We start from the raw sequence: 17,466 nt of genomic DNA, 5'->3' as shown, positions 1-17,466 counted from the left end.
AATGCATTCAGAGATATTTTGAAGAAGATCTGCTGAAGTTCAAACTAAGCATAAAATGGTGGAAAAGGTGATTTACAGTAAATGACTTTGAACATGGCTGGTTGGAAGGTCTAAGTACTTCAGAAACTGCTGATTTACTGTGATTTTCATAAACAATCATCTCTAGGATTTAATCCAAATAGTGGGTGAAAATACCTTGTTGGTAACAGAGGTCAAAGGAGAATGACCAGGCTGGTTCAGCTGATAGAAAAGCAGCAACTCAAACAGTACAACCAAGGTTTGCATAAGAGCAACTCTGAAAACACAATGCATCAAACCTTGAAGCAGATGAGCTACAGTAGCAACAGCAGAAGAGCAACCAGTGGCAGTGCATACAGCTGAGAACAGAAACTGAGATAATTTACACAGACTAACCAAGATTGGACAATAGAAGACTGGAATATGATTGCCTGGTCTTATGAGTTCCAGTTTCTGCTGCAGATTTCAGATGGAGTCAGAATTTGGCGTAAACAACATGAAAGCATCCACCTTGTCTTGCATGTATGGTTAAAGCATAGGTGTCAAACTCGATTCCTGGAGGGCCGTAGCTCTGCACAGTTTTGCTCCAACCCTGTTAAACACAACTGATCCAAATAATCAAGGTGTTCATAAGAGTCATGAACACCTTCATTAGTTGGATCAACTGTGTTTGAACAGGATTGGAACAAAACTGGGCAGATCTGCGGCCCTCCAGGAATCAAATTTGACACCTATGGGTTAAAGGAACACACATTGTAAGTGCAGAGATATTAAGGAGCACTTGAAGATAGTCTCCCTCTAGGTGAATTCCAATGTGGCCATCTGCATAGTGTGTGCCTGCTGCAGCCATGGTATGGCAAAAAGTTCCTTGATCATTACACCGGAATGAGACTAAAGTTCCTTCCCATATTGACCTAGTATATAGCAACAGTTCTATTTCTGTTAGTCTTAGGACACAATGCAACTACAGAAGAGTCTAGCTTTAAATAGGAAAATTATCAAAATTCTTTTTTTTTTTTTTTTGAGTGAGATGCTAATGGTCTAATCCGATTCTATGATTTATGCTAAGCTAAGCTAAAAGTGCTTCTGCCAGACTCAGCGATTAGTTGAATGTATTCAAAATGGGTAAAACTCAAGTAAAATGAGCCTATTCTCAAAAAAAACAAACAAAAAAGTGGAGTGTTCCTTTGGCTCCTAGGTCTGAAATGTATGTCACAAAGACTTAAAGGGATAGTTCACCCAAAACTGAAAATTACTCATACTTCAGTTGTCACAAACCTATGTGAGTGTCTTTCCTCTGTTGAACCTAAAAAAAGTTATTTTAAAAAATGTTGTAAATGGGTTCCCAATGACTTACGTAGTATTTGTTTATCCTAACATGAAAGTGAATGGTTACCGGTTTTCAACATTCTTCAAAACTTCTTTTGTGTTCAACAGAAGAAAAAACCTATTTGTTTGAAAATGTTTGGAACTACTTGAGGGTGAGTAAATAGTGAGTAAGTTATCATTTTTGGATGAACTATCCCTTTAAGGCAGTTCTAAAGTAAGGTTATATGGCCATGGCATAACCAATAAAGTACAAAAAACAATTAAATGCATTTAAAACCAAGCTGTTCTCTTAATCCATAGGTCAATCAGATCAGCAGGTAGCAGAAAATTCATGCCTCAGATAAGCAAATATATCATTTATTCACAGCTCAGTGCTCACTTATGAAAACCACAATTCATGAATGCTGTGAAAAAAATCTTAATTAAACCAGTAAAATATTTGCAAAGAGAAATCTGTGCAATTCTGTCACTGGAATCCATGTTATGATTACAGGCTCTCCACCTTAAAAAAAGAGCAAAAAAACAAAGAGTGAAAATATTGATAATGACTACAGTTTCTCACATATTATACTTTATTAGCAGGCAAATGCAGAACTGACCTCAGAGAAAGAAGGGAAGTGATGATCGAGAATATAAGCAGCTCTGACACGTTGCTCTCCTTCATTGTTATACTGAATTGCTTCTAGCAGAGGAATGCCATTTAACCTCGTGAACTCTTCAACTCCCTGTTCCAAGAAGGAGTTCAAAGACTTTTAATACAGAGATACATGCTAAATGTGATTCAACAACAAGAATATTAAACTTATTAAGTGCATTTATTTATGAAGCACACGACAAAGTGCTGAAGATAATAATCTGCATATAGAGAAATAATAATACAATAAAGAAATGAAAAACTTATTTTTGGCCCATTTTTTTATCCTCTACCTTACTAACAGTGTTTTATTTGATGAAGGGTTCCTACTTTATATGTTGTTTCTGACCTGTGGGCTGCTGGATACCAGCATGTACAGCACTTCCAGACTGAGGGTGACCACCTCCGGGTCGGCCATCTTGAGTGTGGCACAGAGAGCGCTGAGCAGCCCCGCTTGTGTCAAACCAACACAGTATTCTGGTCCGTGATGGGCGATATTACCTAAAACTCTTAATGCCTTACACACACAAAAATGATTACGTGAGAACTGAAATCTAGGTGTGTATGCTATTAAAATGTACAAGTTGAAACAGGAGAACTGTATCAGCAGGAAGATAAAACTTATATTTTTTTTATAGAAACAGCAGCTAACGGCACTGACAAAATTAACCTAGCCAACTATTAGAAAAAATTAAATATCAGCATATTTATAATTTTCTTTCAACAACAACATAAAACAAAATCATGTTTCAGTTTTTAACAGAAGTCTTAGGACACCCAAGGCAATATTTAATTGAAGGGACAGCTCACCCAAAAAACGAAAATTCACTCGCTATTTAATTACCCTCAAGTTTTAATGATGTTGTTTCGTCTGTTGGACGCAAAAAAATATATTTTAAAAAGAGCTGAACACCAGTAACCATTGACTTCCACAGTAGGAAAAACAAGTACTATGGAAGTCAATGCGTGGGTTTTAGCATTTTTCAAAATATCTTAATTTGTGTGAAAAACTCATCACTTACATTTGAACAACTTCAAGGTTTGAAACAAGTAAAGGGTGAGTAAATGATTGTAATCTATAATTAATTATATACTTCATGAATATGTTCTAAAATGCTATTTATTTTCTCTTTACAACTTTTAATTATTTCTTTGAGAACTTTAATTCTTTATAACTCTTAATTATTCACTTTGTAGCTCTTTATAAATATTTTAAATTAAAATTTGTACTGAAACTTTTATTTAGCCCATACACTTTACTGTAAAATTATATATTTATATATATATATATATATATATATATATATATATATATATATATATATATATATATATATATATATATATATATATATATATAGTTGAAGACAAAATTATTAGCCCTCTTGTGGAATTTTTATTATTTTTCAAATATTTCTGAAGGGATATTTTTAAAGTATTTCCTAATATTTTCCTTTTTTCGCAAGAAAGTGTAATTTCTTTTAGTTTGGCTGCAATAAAAGCAGTTTTTAAATTCATTCATTCATTTTCTTCTCAGCTTAGACCCTTTATTAATCAGGGGTCGCCACGGTGGAATGAACCGCCAACTTATCCAGCATATGTTTTACGCAGTGGATGCCCTTCCAGCCATAACCCAACATTGGGAAACATACATACAGTATGGCTAATTTAGCTTATTCAATTCACTTATACAGCATGTCTTTGGGTAAACTCCACATAGAATAAGAGGGGTCTGGATGCAGACCGGGGGCAGTGCAATCTGAGCTGCATCCAATGCTTTTTAATGGGCTCACCTAACCCCACCCATCACAGTGATATCACTCACTCCATTTGAGTGCATTGTGTCTCACATTGCATCGCTAAGTGATGCAATCTCAGCTTGCATCATAAAGGCTGCATCCAGATACTATTGCACAAAAATTCCAACTGACCCAGCTGGGGCTCGACCTAGCGACCATCTTGCTGTGAGAGGATCGTGCTGCCTACTACACTGCTGTGCTGCAAAATGATTTGTCCAATGGGCAAGGCAGTGGCGCAGTAGGTAGTGCTGTCGCCTCACAGCAAAAAGGTCGCTGGGTTGCTGGTTCGAACCTCGGCTCAGTTGGCGTTTCTGTGTGGAGTTTGCATGTTCTCCCTGCCTTCGTGTGGGTTTCCTCCGGGTGCTCCAGTTTCCCCCACAGTCCAAATACATGTGGTTGAATTGGGTAGGCTAAATTGTCCGTAGTGTATGAGTATGCGTGTGTGTGTGAATGTGTGTGTGAAAGTTTCCCAGAGATGGGTTGCGGCTGGAAGAGCATCCGCTGCGTAAAAACTTGCTGGATAAGTTGTCGGTTCATTTCGCTGTGGCGACCCCGAATTAATAAAGGGACTAAGCCGATAAGAAAATGAATGAATGAATGAATTTGTCCAATGTAATTAATCTAACTATCCTATTTAACCTAATTAACCATAAGCCCTTAAATGACACTTGCAAAATAACTAGTACAATATAATGCACTGCCATCATGGCAAAAAAAAAAAAAACTTGGTTATTACAACCATCATGTTTTAAAATGTGTTAAAAATCTCTCTTTTCAACAGCATTTAGTATATTTTTAAAAGAATTAAAATTTCACAAGAGGGCGAATAATTTTGCCTTTAATTGTTTGTATGTATATATATATATATATATATATATATATATATATATATATATGTGTGTGTGTGTGTGTGTATGCACGTATACATGTTGCTAACCATTGAGTTAATTCCTCCAGAGAAAGACAGAAATTGGATCAATATGGGAACCATATTTAGAAGCAGTAGCCCAGAACAAAACCCACTGGAACCAGCTGAAAAAATAAATCAATAAAATTAGTCATAATCGTCATTATGCCGTTTTCTCCAATAAAACACCAGCTACTCTTGGTTGTTTTCAGTTTTACTGCTTAGTTAAAGGGGCAGTTCATGAAGATTTACTTACCATTCACTCACCTGCCACACATAAATGAGTTTCTTTCTTCTGTTTAACACAAAACAAGATATTTTAAAAAACCTGTAACCACTTCCACAGTTAAAAAAAAAAAACTCAAATACTATGGAAGTTAATGGTTACATGTTTCCCTCTTCAAAATATCTTCTTTTCTGTTTAACAGAAGAAATAGTCAAACATTTTTGGAACAAGTGAAGTCAGAGTTGGTGTCAGAATTTTCAGTTTTGATGAATTCTCCCTTTAACAGACATGGAAATAAATGTGAGGCTGATGTCCAGCTCACCGGTCAGGTTGTTGAGTGTCCACAGGCTCTCTCTGGACAGAGCAGGGTGAAGGTGAAGGTAAATCTGAGCGAAGACACACAGCGCCGCCAGGAGACGCGTGTCCTCTGGTATGACATCACCTCCACTGGCCAGCAGGTTACCAAGACAACGCAGAAGAGGCCAGATGAGCTGCACAGAAAAAAAAAAAAAAAACTAAAGTCAGCTTCCAGAATAACACAGAGACAATTTTTCTCAGACATTAATGTGCTATAAATAATGTTTAATTTCAACACAAGATAATTATGAGCAACATATTTGACAGTATTCATCAACTGTACTTTTATGTCAAAAAAAATACTGTACGTGATAGTTTACAGCGCATTAATGCTAACTTTCTATTTTAATAACGTATTAGTAACTGTAAAAATGGAAGTGAATTAACATTAATAAAAGCTGTAGAAGGTGACACAGTGGCGCAGTAGGTAGTGCTGTCGCCTCACAGCAAGAAGCTCACTGGTTCGAGCCTCGGCTGGGTCAGTTGGTGTTTCTGTGTGGAGTTTGAATGTTCTCCCTGCGTTTGCATGAGTTTCCTTCGGGTGCTTCATTTTCCCCCCAACAGTCCAAAGACATGCAGTACAGGTGAATTGGGTAGGCTAAATTGACAGTAGTGTATGTATGTGTGGGAACGAGTGAGCATGGGTTTCCCAGTGATGGGTTGCGGCTGGAAGGGCATCCGCTGCGTAAAACATATGCTGAATAAGTTCGCGGTTAATTCCACTGTGGTGACCCTGGATTAATAAAGAGACAGAGCCGAAAAAGAAAATGAATGAATGAAATGCTGTAGAAGTATTTTTTATCAATAGCTTATTTTTAGTAATCAAGACTAAATCAAAATTTACATTTCTTTTATTTGTACTCATTTTTTGTTCTAACTGATTTATCCATGTACTTATTTATTTCTTTACTTACATTTTAAATCATGTGGCCAGATAATTTTCCACCAAAATACCTTTCCTTCCTTTTTAGTGACATAATGATGTCAAACAACACCCTAGATCAGTGGTTCTTAAACTGTGGTACGTGTACAACTAGTGGTACGCAGGCTTCCTTCTAGTGGTACGCGGAGGAATCACTAAATAATCAAAGTAAAAGAATGAACACACTTTTAACCCTTTGGCGTGTACGATAACACCCGTTGTGATCAGTAAATTGATTTTAACGGACTAAACCTTTTATTTTTAATTTTTTAATGTTTGTTATGTGTTCTATCATTTGAAGTTAATTTCCTCCTCATATTTGTCACAGTTGTTGGGGGCATATCCTGTATTTTTATATCCCAATGTTGACAGATTTAATCCCTTGCTTTTCTGACACACATAGCCTACTTTAATGTGTAGTAAACCGAACTAATTTCTAAATTAAATATGTAAATCTAATTCATATATCTAAAATACAAGTTAATTTTCAGATTTCAAAGATACTTATATAAATAAGTCGTATGCATGCGTTATATATTTTAATATCTATCAAAAAGAGTTTTTATATTAATTTTATGACATTTAGCCTATAATTATGAGGCCCAAGAAACATTTCCAGGTTTTGATGAATAGGCTACTTTATGATAATACCTTACATTTAACTACAGCAGTTTAATTTGTACTTTTTAAGAACAGCGGCATTTTTAATTAACTTTTAAAAGCACATTTTAATTTAAACCTTGACACTTTATTTATTTTTACCTGTAGGCACAGCACAGTGTTAATGTTCAAACTATTTATAATGTTCAAAGTGGCTGACAATAATAACTATTAATAATAATAAGAAATAATCTGTAATTACACCAACTACGCTACAGTATTTCAATACCGGTCATTATGGTGGGAGACAATTTGAGAGACAATTTCTTTCTGAGGTGGTACTTGGTGGAATAAAGTTTGAGAACCACTGCCCTAGATTGAAGGACACTCTATTATTACCCACTTGTTTTACTTGAATATACACATACTTTATTGTATGCCTGTAAAACAGCTCATTAGTGCATTAATGCTCATTCATTTCTTACCAGGATCAAATATCTAAACTCAGCATTGGAACGGGAAAGAAATGCTATTAAGTGACTTTAAATGAAATTAAATGGTTATAGATTAAATAAATATTTAAAGTTTAATATTCCAGAAACTGCTGATTTGTGTGAATCTTCACACAACCATTTCCAGAATGACTATAAAAGGAGAAAATATGCCTTTTTGATAATCATAGATGATTTGGAAAGTGTCACTCTGTTTTTCATGGTTTACTCAAATACATATAAAATACCATGTATTGCCTGATATGTTAAATATGTCCATGTTGCTGTTCAGAGCATTATAGAAATTAAAGTAAATAAAATAGACATAATATATGCATTTGCTAATAATGTTAAATGTTTGCTGTAATTACAATTAAAATGAAAACACAAAGATTTATTCATTCATTTTCTTTTCGGCTTATTCCCTTTATTAATCAGGGGTCGCCACAGCGGAATGAACCGCCAACTTATCCAGCATTTGTTTTACGCAGCAGATGCCCTTCCAGCCGCAACCCAACACCGGGAAACACCCATACACTCTTACATTCACACACATGCACTATGGCCAAGTTAGCTTACTCATTTCACCTGTACCGCATGTCTTTGGACTGTGGGGGAAAACGGAGCACCCGCAGGAGACCCACGCCAACATGGGGAGCAAAGACTTATTCAAACTATTAAAAAAAATACTACACTGAATCCCCCCTCCTATAATTCTCAATAATTATTCTCATTTAAAAACATTCTATTACAGTAATGAGATTTGGGGAGGGATTCTTGTCATGGAAATACATGTTATTGTCTTATAACATTCTAGTTTCTTTATTTACACAAAAAGCTGTTTGTTATTTTTCTTATTTCTTTTTTATTTGGAATGAAAAACAACCTGTTTTTGTGATCTTAAGAAAGCCGCCTTGTTTTTCTGCTCTAAAATCAAAAGCATAATCTGGCAGTGAGGCAATTGGCTTCCCTTTACAGTAAAAATACCATAAACAGCATGTATTGCTAATGAATTGTGCAATTTTAATAAATGGTGTAATTTTGAGATCAAAATAGATGAATATCAGAGCTCTACTATAATGTAATGCCAGCCTCAATCACATAATTCCTCTACGGCTCAGTAAATGAATGAAATTCCCAAATCAACGCATTACTGAAGCTTTGCTAAATGGATAGACTGATTACATTTTAAAACATAAATGCTTTGCTGTGGCGATTTACCAGTTCCAGACCGTCCTGTGGGTTTCCTTTTGCAACAGCGCCTCCTAGTGCGATTAAAACAGCACTGCAGTGTGAAAGGGCGCCATGAGCAATCAGCATAGAGTTATCCAGACTGCTGTAAAACACATCACGTCAAATATTAAATGATTTGTCAACATTTGTCAAAAATGAACCGTGTACCACATTAACATGAGAAAAGATACGTCCTTGCTAAAAAAAAAAAAAAAACTGCTTAAACCAGCATTAGCTGGCGGACCAGCCTGGTTTTAGCGATGCACACATAGTTCCACACAGAGATTAATTTTAAGGAATTTCTATTGATTTACATGTCAATAATTACCCGTGCACCATTTTATGAACAATAACGCACAAAACTAAACGTAAAATGACCTAAACATAACATAAACAGCACATCTGGGAGATGACCAGCTAAAACCAGCTTAACCAGCCAAGCCATCATAACCAGGTCAAGCTGGTTTTAGCTGGTCATTTCCCAGTCTGACCAGATAAGACCAGGCTAAAATGTCTGAACCCAGCCTGGAAATGGCCAAAACCCCTCTAAAATCAGACTGGTCACCCAGGTAAATCCAGCCAAGCAGCTTTCATAAACAAAAAATTGTGAAATTTGGTGACTTTTTTCTGACTCCAACATAGAGAAAAGTGAATAATTTTCTATTTTCATGACAGATGTACACATATTTCACAAAGAGGTTAACCTTGAGGAATTCCTATTGATTTACGTGTCAGTAATTACCTGTGCGCCATTTTATAATCAATAACGCACAAAACAAAATGTAATAACGAAAAAAACGTAAACAAAGTTTGTGAAATTTGGTAAAGTTTTTTAAAATGACCAAAACATAAAATAAACAACACATCTTGAAATTTGCTTACTTTTTTCCTGAAATGAAAAGATTAATTGTCTATGTTAATATTTTCATGAAGGTCACACATTTAGAGTAGCTACAGTGGTTATCCTTTGGGTCAATTTTGAGCTCCCAGCGATTAAAAAACAAAACAAAACAAAACAAAAATTTTACACCACAAAAACTACTGGCACACACACTAACACTCCAACACAGATGCACACCTCCCAAACTTACAGAAACACACTAAGAATCTACGGCTTTAACTTTTATGAGTACTGTCTTGCTGAAACCATTTCACACTTACAGTATGCACATTCTTTTAACTTTAGAAAATATTTCCTTTACTTCAGTCAAAAACTAGTGTTAGCCCACTGATTATCCATTGATGATAAACTGCATACTCATATGAGGGAAAACCTTTACATTCCCAGGGTTTGTGATGAAGATGAGGTTGTTTCTTCATGCAAAACAGATTTGAGGATTGAATTTAAATTTAGTTTCTGTATGACATTGCATCTTTGATATATGCATTCTCAGCTTGCAAATCCAAGTCTGCATCCATATACTATTGGGCTTTATAGGCTTCTTAGTGGTTTAGTGAATGCGGGATATTTTTGACCCAAAGGAAAACAATGTACACTGAATTTTAAGACAACAGGAGGGTTAAAGCAGAACTGACATCATCTGGAAGGACTGCCACTAAACAGGTTTCAAACAGTCCTCCATTGTTGTGGTGTGAACGAGAGTAGAAAAGGCCACACCTGCTGACTAAATAGTGCAGACACCACGAGCACTCAATGGCTGGACCGAATCCGAACTCAGGATCCGGAGTCAACGCTGAGATCAAATGAGGGACTATTCCTGAAGCCATGACCGCTCTGCCGTTTAAAACATACAGTGAGAAATAATGGCATCGGCATCAACTACTTATTATAGACAGTAGCAATTTCAGTTGATCATTTGTTGCGTATATTTAAGATATGTTGAAGTTTTGATTAAATAAGCTGTGGTCACTTACGGGATGATTTTTTCTGTTGCGTCTTTGGCCTGTAGAAGCTGGGATAAAGTGAAGCCGAACGCCTCCACCACTGCCAGATTATACCTCTGATTCTAAAACAAAAACAATGCTGCTTTCTAAAGATTGCAAAGAGCATATTCAGGTTCACAGTTCACATTTTATCCTTAATAAAAAATAAATAAAAATCAATAAACAGCTTTTTGCGCAAATAAAGAAACTGCACTATTATTGGGATATTAACATTCATTTTTTTAATAATAGTCGCTCCCCAAATCTCATTACTGTATTAAAATTAAAGTACAAATCTAATTTTTAATTCATTTATTTTCTGTTCAGCTTAGTCCCTTTATTAATCAGGGCTCACCACAGCAGAATGAACCTCCAACTTAACAGCATATGTTTTATATTGATGTCCCAAATAATATTTTTATAAACTCTCAAATAAATTTCTTGTTGTAATACATTTTAATAACGTTTTAAAAATATTATTGTTATATAAATATGATTAAACTATATTGTTTTCTGTATTTGATTTGTAGTTATTTTATTGTTACATTTCCTTGGCAGCTATGTGAAATCAAATATATTTTATTTATTCTCTTTTTTGTTAGTTTAAAAATGTATTTCAATTAGCAAAAAAAAGTTTTATATAATAGTTTTAGTTTGAACTAACTGGATTATGTACTGTATAATGATTAACTGTGATTAACTGTGATCTGGAGGCATTATAGTAATAACATTTATAACAAATGACAGTAAGAAACGTTATTTAGCCTGAAATATGACAAAATATGACAATATAGAGTAATTGAGAATAATCAGAGCGATAATACCAACATTAGCCACAAAATCAATATGTTAGAGGAATGGATGTGCTCAATTAAAGTTGTCCAAAACTCTTTATTGTACAGTAGTTTAAAACATATAATTTCTTTTTATTTAGGATAAAATTTATTGGCAAATATTTTTGTAAAAATGAATTCAGACATGCTGTACAATCCAATATACACACACACACACACACACAGACATAGTTGAAGTCAACATTATTAGCGCTCCAGTGATTTTTTTTTTCATGACTTTTTGACAATATTTCTAATCATACTTTTAAGTCTTATTTGTTTTATTTTGGCTAAAATAAAGGCAGTAAAAAAAAAACATTTAGAGTCAATATTTTTAAACATCTTAAGCATTTTTTTTCAGAATTATACATTGTTATACATTGTTATAATTATACATTGACAGAGTTATACATTGATTTGCCTAATTGCCCTTACATGCCTAGTCAACCTAATTAACCTAGTCAAGCCTTTGAATGTCACTTTAAGCTGAATACTAGTATCTTGAAAAATATCTAATAAAATATTATGTTCTGTCATCATGGAAAAGATAAAAGAAATCAGATAGTTATTAAAACTTATGTTCAAAAATGTGTTGAAAAAATATTCATTACATTAAACAGAAATTGGGAGGAGGTTATATACAGTTGAAGTCAGAATTATTTGCTCCCTTCAATTTTTTTCTGCTTTTTAAAATAGTTTTCAAATGATGCTTAACAGAGCAAGGAAATTTTCACAGTATGTCTGATAATATTTTTTCTTCTGGAAAAAGTCTTATTTGTTTTATTTCGGCTAGAATAAAAGCAGTTTTTAATTTTTTAAACACCATTTTAGGGACAAAATTATTAGCCCCTTAAAGTGATATTTTTTCTAAATAATCTACAGAACAAACCATCATTATACAATAACTTGCTTAATTACCCTAACCTGCCTAATTACCCTTAATTAACCTAGTTAAGCCTTTAAACGTCACTTTAAGCTGTATAGAAGTGTATTAAAAATATCTAGCAAAATATTATTTGCAGTCATCATGGCAAAGATAAAATAAATCAGTTATTAGAGATGAGTTATTAAAACTATTATGTTTAGAAATGTGTTGAGAAAATCATCTCTCCGTTAAACACAAATTGGGGAAAAATAAACAAGCTGTATAGTTATTCAGGGGGCTAATAATTCTGACTTCAACTGTATATATATATATATATATATATATATATATATATATATATATATATATATATATATATATATATATTCTTAGACTTGTGATAAAGAGTCATGGCAATTCTAATCAATAACAGTGCATGAAAGTGAAAGTTTGCTACTAGAAAAACTGTAAATGTGCTCACATGAATGCAGTTTGCTAATGCAGAGACTATTCCCTGAGCTAGAAGCTTCTCTCTAACTGCAGCGTTGTCAGGGCACAGATTTCCCAGAGTGTATAAACAAACTTCCTAAAGGACAAGACAAAAGAAACAAAGTAATGAGGAATAAGTGATCACATCTCTCTGACAGTAACTGAAAAAAAAAAACTTTTAAAGTCTCTGTGAAATCAAAATAAAGTTTTTTTTAGAGGTTAGCATCAGTATGTTAGTCTTGAGGTTATCTAAAAGCTGGTATGCTTCAAAACGGTGACAAAATTTGCATTTATAAAACATAAACATCCAAAGCTTGCAGTTTGTTACTTTTACTTAAAGAATTTTTTCAATGTCACTTCATACTTTTTCTCATTAAACCTTCTGACTAATCGAATGCTCTCTATTATTTGGCATGCCCCGCCCCCTTCAAGAGGCTATTGTTATATGTGCTTGAGTTAAAACTTTCTCAATGAGAGAACTGAGATAAAAACAAAATGCCTTTTCCCTTTTTTTCCTTAAATGGAGAGGAGCAACTCTGTCTCACACTGTCTTGATGTTTTAGTTTAAATTACAGTACGTTCAAAACATTTCACGAGACCTTTAAGTCTTTCTTTTGTTGCACTTGATCAATCTGTGACTGTAGATTTCAATTATAGTGCACATTTTTTAAAGGCTGTTTTCTTAAAATAAGCTTTTTCTCGTGTTTTATGATAATAAATCAATTTTAGTCATATTTGCATTCTGAAGGGGTTTACAGAGGCATCTGTCCATATATTATTTGCCTGATTATACACATTTTAACAAGCAAAATATGAAAATGTATTTTTAATCTGGATCTTTCCACATTTTCTGTATTACAGTCATAAAAAAGAGATTAAAAAATCTCCCGTTAAAACATTTGACTCTAATGTGTTTATAAAATAGAAAGAAATCTGAACCTGAAAAATTCAAAAGTTCAGTTTTTTTTGTAGTAGAAGTGTATGCAAATGAATGCAAATTTGCATATTTAAAGGAATGGTTCACCCAAAACTGAAAATTCTGGTATTGTTTACTCACCCTTTACTTTTCCAAACCTTTCTGAGTTTCTGTTCAACACAAACAAAGATATTTTGAAGTATTCCTGAAACCTGTCACCATTTACTTCAATAGTAATTGTTTTTCCTACTATGGAAGTTAATAATTTCAGGTTTTCAGCTTTCTCTAAAACATCTTCTTTAGTGTTCAACAGAATATAAAGAAACACATAAAGGGCTCTATTTTGACGGTCCATGCGCAGAGTGCAAAACGCAGGGCGCAAACGCTTTCAGGGCGTGTCAGGACGCGTTTTTGCTAATTTAAGGACGGGAAATCTGCCTTGCGCCTCTGCGCATGGTCTAAAAGGGTTGAGTTTATTTTCTTAATGAGTTATAGGTGTGTTTTGAAAATAAACCAATTAGAATCTCATCTTCCATTCCCTTTAAGACCCAGCTGCGTCGTGCCAAGAGCGCATTCGCTATTTACAGGACGCAAAGTAAGTCTAAGTGGAAAAAATTAGCATTTCACAAGCAAACAGTTAACAGTTGACAGTTTTTTAACAGAAAACTGTTAAACAGAGCATCTACTGCGTGAGAATGAGAGATAATGGATCACTTTTACTTTCACTCTTGGATAGGGAAACCTTTATGCTCAGACATCAATTAGTCTATAAATAAATACTTTTGTTTGTTAAGCGCAAATATTCGTTTCAAAACTATTTCTAAATTCAGTTCTAATTTCCAGCAAATGAATAAATGAACAATAATAACAAAATGAGCTCAAAAACCTGAGTTATATCCTAAAACACATGCTGCGCCCCATATGGTCTAAAACCTGACAGGTAGGCAAATCTAAGCTTGTTTTTAATAAAACAAATATAAATTTGGATATAATAAATAATACTGCTAATAATAATAACATTATACAAAAGCAAATTGTTATGAATGAACAAAAAAAAAAACTCCCGAGATGAAGAAGACATAAAAAGCAGTGATTTTTCATATTTATGTAGGCTAGAAAATAGTATGTTTTGTAATATTTTAATCCATTATATTTATATTCTATATCTATTCTTATTATATCCTATATATATATCCTTAATATTAAATTTTTTTCATATGTAAAGATATTTGCCTATTGCTCTCTTGTGCGTATTAAGCAGTATGTAAGCGAGGCGCAACTCTGCGCCGGAGTTTAGACCGGGTTAGTTTTGGTCTAATGAAAAATCTTTTATAGATTCTCAAAATAGCAACACGCCAGCGGTCCGCCTCAGAACGTCTTCCTTTTTAGACCAGAACGCCAATAGGCGCACAATTGAGCGCTTATGCATTTGCTATTTAAACAGCGTAGCACAACGCCTCAAAACGACTCTTGCGCCAAGCTGAAACTACCAAAGGACTATTGCGCCACGCCTTGCGCCACACTGCGCCGGGTGTATGATAGGGCCCAAAGGTTTTGAAACCACTTGAGGTAAATAGTAAATACATTTTTGGTTGAACTATCCCTTTTAGCATTATAGAAAACTTGTAATACAAAAGATGTTTTCAATTCTTCATGTAATCAATTCTTCAGTCGGTATGGGGATAACTATTGTTTGTGTTTTTCATGATATGAAGTGGTGGTGCACTCACTGTTAGTTGTGTGCTCTGGCTGGAGAGGTAGGTGAGTAGGTATGGGCCGGCTGGCACACAGGCCTGACTAACACTGGGATGAGAAGAGTGGGACAGCTGGTGGAGACAGCGAGTCGCTTCCAGCTGACACTGAGCATTATGAGCACTGAGCTGCCCAATCAACATGTGCATGCTGTTCTCTGATCTGAACAAAAACACACACAATATTGTAGGAAGAACAGTACACATGGCTGACAAATAAGCATTTCATTATACATTTAAAACAGAATTAAAAATAATTTAATCTTGCTTTAAATACATTTACATTTAGTCATTTAGCAGACGCTTTTATCCAAAGAGACTTACAAATGAGGACAAGGAAGCAATTTACACAACTATAAGAGCAACAATGAATAAGTGCTATAGGCAAGTTTCAGGTATGTAAAGTCTAAGAAGGAGAGCATTAGTAATTTTTTTTTTTTTTTGAGTGCAGTTAGTGGTATAGCCAGAGAGGCAATTGCAGATTAGGAAGTGAAGTGGAGAATACATGTTAAAGACACATGAATTGCTGTAGATAGATGTATAAAGCATAATATATGTGTTTTAATGTTTGAAATCACTTTTGAAAAAGTTAAACAACATATTTATTATGAGTATTACAATTACAATTAGAATATACAAAGTCATCATATACTAAATGTTATTGTATTTTAAATGATCAAAAGCATCTTGCTGACAAATCAGTCTTCATATATCATATAACCTTTTCTTATTCTCATCGAGGCTGAATTAACTGATCAAAAATATATTTATCTCCAAATTCAGTGATACAGAAAAGTAGTAAAATTGTTTTACTTGAAGAACTGGTTTGTATATAAATGTATATATTTTCACATTTTATTATGATGATTATTATGAATGATTATTATTATTTTTTGAAAATAGTTTGCTTAAACTTTTTGTGGCATAACATATTGCAACAGAAAAAAGTTATTTTAAATTAGCTTTTCTTTCAAAATTTTCACAAATACATTTTTTTCTGTAAATTTGATCAAATACATAAAGTCTTGGAAAGCAAGAGAGATCTTTAAAAATAAAAGCGTGCATATACATAAAACTAAAACTATATTTATTTTCAATTTTATATGCAAATTGTTTTCTTAATGCAGCTATTTTTTCAGTTTATCCACTGGTATTTGCTTTTAAAGACCAGTTGAATAAACTGGTTGATTTGTAGTCATACTTAATGAAAGCAAGTTGGTTCTCTGGGTTTCTCAGTGCTTTTCTTAGAGATGCCAGACGAGCTGCTTTCTCCTCACCGCCCATCTGGACTCCACGTATCATCTCTTTCACCTAATGCCACAAATACAACACATGAGCTATATTCTTTATGATAAAAATAAACAATTTGTTTCTCTTTAGATACCTGTTCAGAAGACAGAAAAGTAAAGCATGTTTCCATAGACTCTTCCTCCTCTTTCTCTTCTTCCTCAACATCATTTTGCAGGAGTCTCTTACTGACCAGCTGTCTGTCTTTCCGAGCCTGTCTAAGAGCTGTGAATACATGAATATGTAAATATTATGTTTTATTATTGGCTACGTTTAAACACATCTAAAAGATAAACAGGTGACATCAAGACAAGGTTAAAATATCATATATAAAGCATATTAAGAGATGACAGGGTTATAATATGATATAATTTTGATATAGAATAGTAAAACAAACATCAATACCTTTCTCAAATTCTCTTCTCTTGCGTTTGAACTCCTCTAAATCACTTGCAGATGCACTTGCTTTGTGATGGATAGTTTTCAGCCTCCACATATTTATTATTCTTACTATCCAAACGGAAAACGCGCTCTTTATTGTAACTTATAACTTTAAAAACTTTAAGCCTGTCTTCTTTTTTTATTTTATCTCATTACATTCTATAAAAAACGTCTATCATACTGGTTTGCTGTTGATTTGCAGTTGTTATACATGAAGAGCGAAATATTTTTTCAAAATAAGAGATTGCCATGTAAACGTTAATGTATTATTATTATTATTATTATTATTATTATTATTATTATTATTATTATTATCATTATTTTTATTATCACTATTATAAATAATTATGAATAGATCGTGACTTTGTACCCCGCTACTAACCAGTCTCTCGTACTCCAAACTGTTGGCGTGGCTTTTATTATGTTGTTTCAGATTCGGTTGCTTCTGTCTCTTTTAGCTTCACGCTGTAGTGAAGAACACTCG

General features: G+C 33.8%; 1 protein-coding gene across 4 annotated transcripts; it reads right to left on the bottom strand.

Annotated features, from left to right (window-relative positions):
• Nucleotides 1-1,688: 1,688 nt before the first annotated feature.
• Nucleotides 1,689-17,195, bottom strand: tmco6 (transmembrane and coiled-coil domains 6). 4 transcript variants are annotated; one of them, NM_001089537.1, is given in 13 exon segments: nucleotides 1,689-1,849; nucleotides 1,947-2,072; nucleotides 2,331-2,498; nucleotides 4,718-4,812; nucleotides 5,236-5,404; nucleotides 8,505-8,619; nucleotides 10,135-10,251; nucleotides 10,392-10,483; nucleotides 12,580-12,684; nucleotides 15,234-15,417; nucleotides 16,456-16,565; nucleotides 16,639-16,766; nucleotides 16,947-17,178. In NM_001089537.1, coding segments are annotated over 13 exon segments (1,515 nt in total). In that variant the 5' UTR covers nucleotides 17,038-17,178; the 3' UTR covers nucleotides 1,689-1,834.
• Between the last annotated feature and the right edge of the window lie 271 nt (nucleotides 17,196-17,466).

The sequence above is a fragment of the Danio rerio genome, chromosome 14 (assembly GCF_049306965.1).
Source record: "Danio rerio strain Tuebingen ecotype United States chromosome 14, GRCz12tu, whole genome shotgun sequence".
In the NCBI taxonomy this organism is placed as follows: domain Eukaryota; kingdom Metazoa; phylum Chordata; class Actinopteri; order Cypriniformes; family Danionidae; genus Danio; species Danio rerio.
The sequence above is the reverse complement of the archived record's forward strand: the minus strand, read 5'-3'. Positions and strand labels throughout refer to the sequence as shown.

Coding starts and splice junctions, on each gene's coding strand:
- tmco6 (XM_073921456.1), bottom strand. CDS start 17,037: ATGTGGAGGCTGAAAACTATCCATCACAAAGCAAGTGCATCTGCAAGT. Junction 16,767..16,946: donor GAGAAGAGAATTTGAGAAAG/GTATTGATGTTT, acceptor ATGTATTCACAG/CTCTTAGACAGGCTCGGAAA. Junction 15,418..16,455: donor AACCAACTTGCTTTCATTAA/GTATGACTACAA, acceptor GTTTTTGTTCAG/ATCAGAGAACAGCATGCACA.